The sequence below is a fragment of the Prunus dulcis genome, chromosome 4 (genome assembly GCF_902201215.1).
Source record: "Prunus dulcis chromosome 4, ALMONDv2, whole genome shotgun sequence".
Taxonomy (NCBI): domain Eukaryota; kingdom Viridiplantae; phylum Streptophyta; class Magnoliopsida; order Rosales; family Rosaceae; genus Prunus; species Prunus dulcis.
This window is the reverse complement of record NC_047653.1, coordinates 4235721-4239002: the sequence shown is the minus strand read 5'-3', so window position 1 is coordinate 4239002 and position 3282 is coordinate 4235721. Positions and strand designations below refer to the sequence as shown.

At 37.9% G+C, this 3282-nt stretch overlaps 1 protein-coding gene across 2 annotated transcripts; it reads right to left on the bottom strand.

The window, feature by feature from the left end:
* Positions 1–396: 396 nt before the first annotated feature.
* On the bottom strand, positions 397–2890 carry LOC117624759. 2 transcript variants are annotated; one of them, XM_034356194.1, is made up of 5 exons: positions 2490–2890; positions 2278–2383; positions 2108–2200; positions 1261–1464; positions 397–1007 (listed from the first exon to the last, which is right to left on the bottom strand). In XM_034356194.1, exons 1-5 carry the CDS (start codon positions 2783–2785, stop codon positions 771–773), a joined length of 936 nt encoding a protein of 311 aa, XP_034212085.1. In that variant the 5' UTR covers positions 2786–2890; the 3' UTR covers positions 397–770. The 2 variants fall into 2 exon arrangements, with proteins under 2 accessions (XP_034212085.1, XP_034212086.1); XM_034356195.1 differs by lacking the exon at positions 2108–2200 and having other exon boundaries at positions 2490–2867.
* Between the last annotated feature and the right edge of the window lie 392 nt (positions 2891–3282).

Below are 3282 nucleotides of genomic sequence, written 5' to 3'. Positions count from 1 at the left end.
GTGAACTGCCTAATCTTTTTTATTTTATTGGTGAACTGCCAAAGCTGGCCAACAACTGCGTAATCTTTTCAACTTATATGCTAATTCTGATTTTCTTCTACTTTCCTGTGACTAGTATACTACTTGTATTTGTATATTCTTTCTTCATTTGTGTGCTGAAAAAGCAGCCCAACAAACCTGAAAAATCAGAGGATCGAAATACAACGTTTCTTGCTGTTAACAATTGACACATCTATTTTTTAAAGTTTCATAAAACCTTAAATTCCCTTAAAAAAATTATTAGTGGACACCACGACGTATCATTTTAAACCAAACTATTTATTTAGTACAATCATACTAACTTATCCTACAAATTGAATATCAGAGAAAAACTAAAGAGTTGTTCGCAGTCCATCATTATAGAAATCAAATTAAATAAAATAAAAAGAAAAATTGAGCCACATGATCATATACAGAAACAGTCAGTAGGTAGCAGCTCATAGTCAAGTGGAAGCTTAACTTATCCAGATGGACAGATACATAATTTGTGTCCCAAAAGAAGACATAAACAAGATTGCAGCCTAAGCTTTGATCTTTTCCTAAGATCTGCTGCAGCCTAGGTTTATAGCTTGCGTTATTATATGTATTTTCATTTTCAATGGGCTTTTCTACTGTATAGTATACTACCAAAATACAAACTTTGGANGGAACAAGAACAAATAGAACTACCCAAATCCAGTGCTGCTTCCCATGTTAACATAGAGGATAACACTAAGTCCTACCGTTCGGAGTTAAGACCAAGGCCACTTAGCATCTCTCCATGTACAAAAACGAGCCTCGCTTTTCCTGCTAGCCATACAGCCTTGACCACTTCCTGAAAATTGCAGATGCTGCTTATCTTTGTCCAATCCGGCAGCCTGACGGAACTGAAGTTTTTCATTGCGTTCCAAAGCTTCCTCCCTGTATGCAAGGTTGGTGTACCTTGGGTGCTGGACAAATGATACATTCTTCCACCAGAGTTTGAAGGCCTGGGAAAGAAATGGTAAAAGAAAAAGAACCGCAATTGATTCAATGTTGAAGCATAGACGTATTCTCAACTTGGAAGAGTCAACTTAAATCTTGAATTAGTCCAAAGTATAGTAAGTCCACTTAGTGTAACTGATCCACTATAAGTAGTTTCTAACCAAAGTTTTTATTTTCATTAAATTTATCTGATTCAGGTTATGGTAAGATCTAGAGTGCAGCAGAGACCAAATAAAGCAGCTATCCTACTATACTTACATGCCAATATATCCACACTGCAACCTTGTGCGGCATCAACCAGAAAAAAAACAGTGCATGATCAAACACCAATGATGAGGATACCCTTTTGGCTTTTAGGGTAGCTGTGAAATAATTACCAAGCTCAGGGTGTTGAACTGAAATTGAAACAAATAGATCATCGTCAGGAGCATTTGCTCTGANACTCCAATCCCCCAACATATCCTGCAATTGTCATAAATGGTTTCTAAAGTTGACATTTGCACAATGNGCAACGCATACAAACCATAAACACATTTCCGTAAAACTTAGCAAATNGTTGATCACTACAGTTTTTACAATTCAACTGACCACAAGAAACACTTTCTTCCTACTGCTGAGAATGGAAAAAGTGAAATGACTACAATTAGACAAAGTGCAACATCTATCAGAAGCCACAAATCACAACCACATATTGAGGGCATGCCCCCCCAAAAACCGTCCTAGCTTCCCATACCCATCCATCTACAAAATGCACATACCGCACATTTTCCATTCTCTTAAGTCAGCACATGGAAAGATCTTAGTATACTGTACCCCTCAAAGTTTTTTCTTTCTTGTTTGCTACATGACAATGTGGTATGATATTCTGCCACAACCAATGCTTTTCTAAAATCTTATATGCTCCACTTCATCCATTGTGCATCTAAACTTAAGGAAACAGGACACTGTCCTTGTGATTGGTCAAAGCTACACTACTAAATGAGTGAGATAACATTACAACAAAAGCTATAGATGAACTCATCAATCAGAGAAGTTCCTATCAATACCAAGAATTGTCAAATACGAATTGAGCACAGCAATTTACTACTGAAACATAGTAACATACCATAAAAGGACTGACATGCAACGGCTTTGCCACTAAATCAGAATTTGGGTTGAAAACAAATGTCACTCTTTCTCCCCATGGTGTGTTGGTTACCTAATAATGATATATATATCAGCAGCAATAATCTTAAAAACATACAACTTAATCAAGCAGCAAAGTGAAAAACAAACCTCGGCAATGCACTTTTGCAGAAGCTGGTCATCACTATCATAGCAGTAGTACAAGCTCAATGGGTTCTGCTCGTATCCCACACTTTGAGGTATTGTCAAAAGCAAACTGTTCATCATTAACACCAAATTCACCAAAACACATGAATTATTAGCATATAACTAATCAGTTATTAAGCAAAAGCAAACCAAGTGATTAGCTAATCAGAGATTACGTCCGGCCATTGGTGCCGGCAATGCGGCGAGCTTCCTCGGCGGAGAGGTGGTTGGGGAGGCCTTGTGGCTCGTGGTCCAAGTCAATGAGCGCGTAGCGGACGTCATAGCGAAAAGAGTGGTGAACGGGGCGGCGACGCTCGTGCCAGACGGTGCCTCCGTAGAGGGAGACGGAGGAAGAAGAGGCTGCGCGTGAAGAGAAGCGGCGAAGGAGCGTCTTGAAGGGGAGGAGGAGGGAGAGAGTGAGGGAAGTGAGGAAGGTGGAGAGGATGGAGCATAAGAGATAGAAAAGCTCCATTGTCCACGCGCCTTTTCTTCTATTCCTCTCTGTTCTCTCTGTTTTCTCCCATTTCCCATTTTAGGTAAGGGGATTGGTTTGTCTGAAAATATTATTTTCTTCTCTGTTTTCATTGGACGAAGATGACGATACCAATTAACGACCACAAATCATATGGGTTGACCTAATGGGCTAATGGGCCGACCCATTACATTTTGTTTCATAATTTGTAATAAAATTATAAGTAATATTAATACTTTATTAATAAGAAATATAAACAATCTTGACAACATATCGGGATGATATCAATATAATGAGACTATTTTCTATGATGATAATGGACATACTTTTCTATACCATTACCAAACAAATTTTGTTACATCNAAATAGTTGATTTCAATTGACAATTAAACAATATAACACCCATGTCTAAAATGAGNNTTTATATTTTAAGGATCAGAGTAATTATAAAGTGACTGACTTTACTCAATACTCTTGGGTAAACGATAAAATAGAAT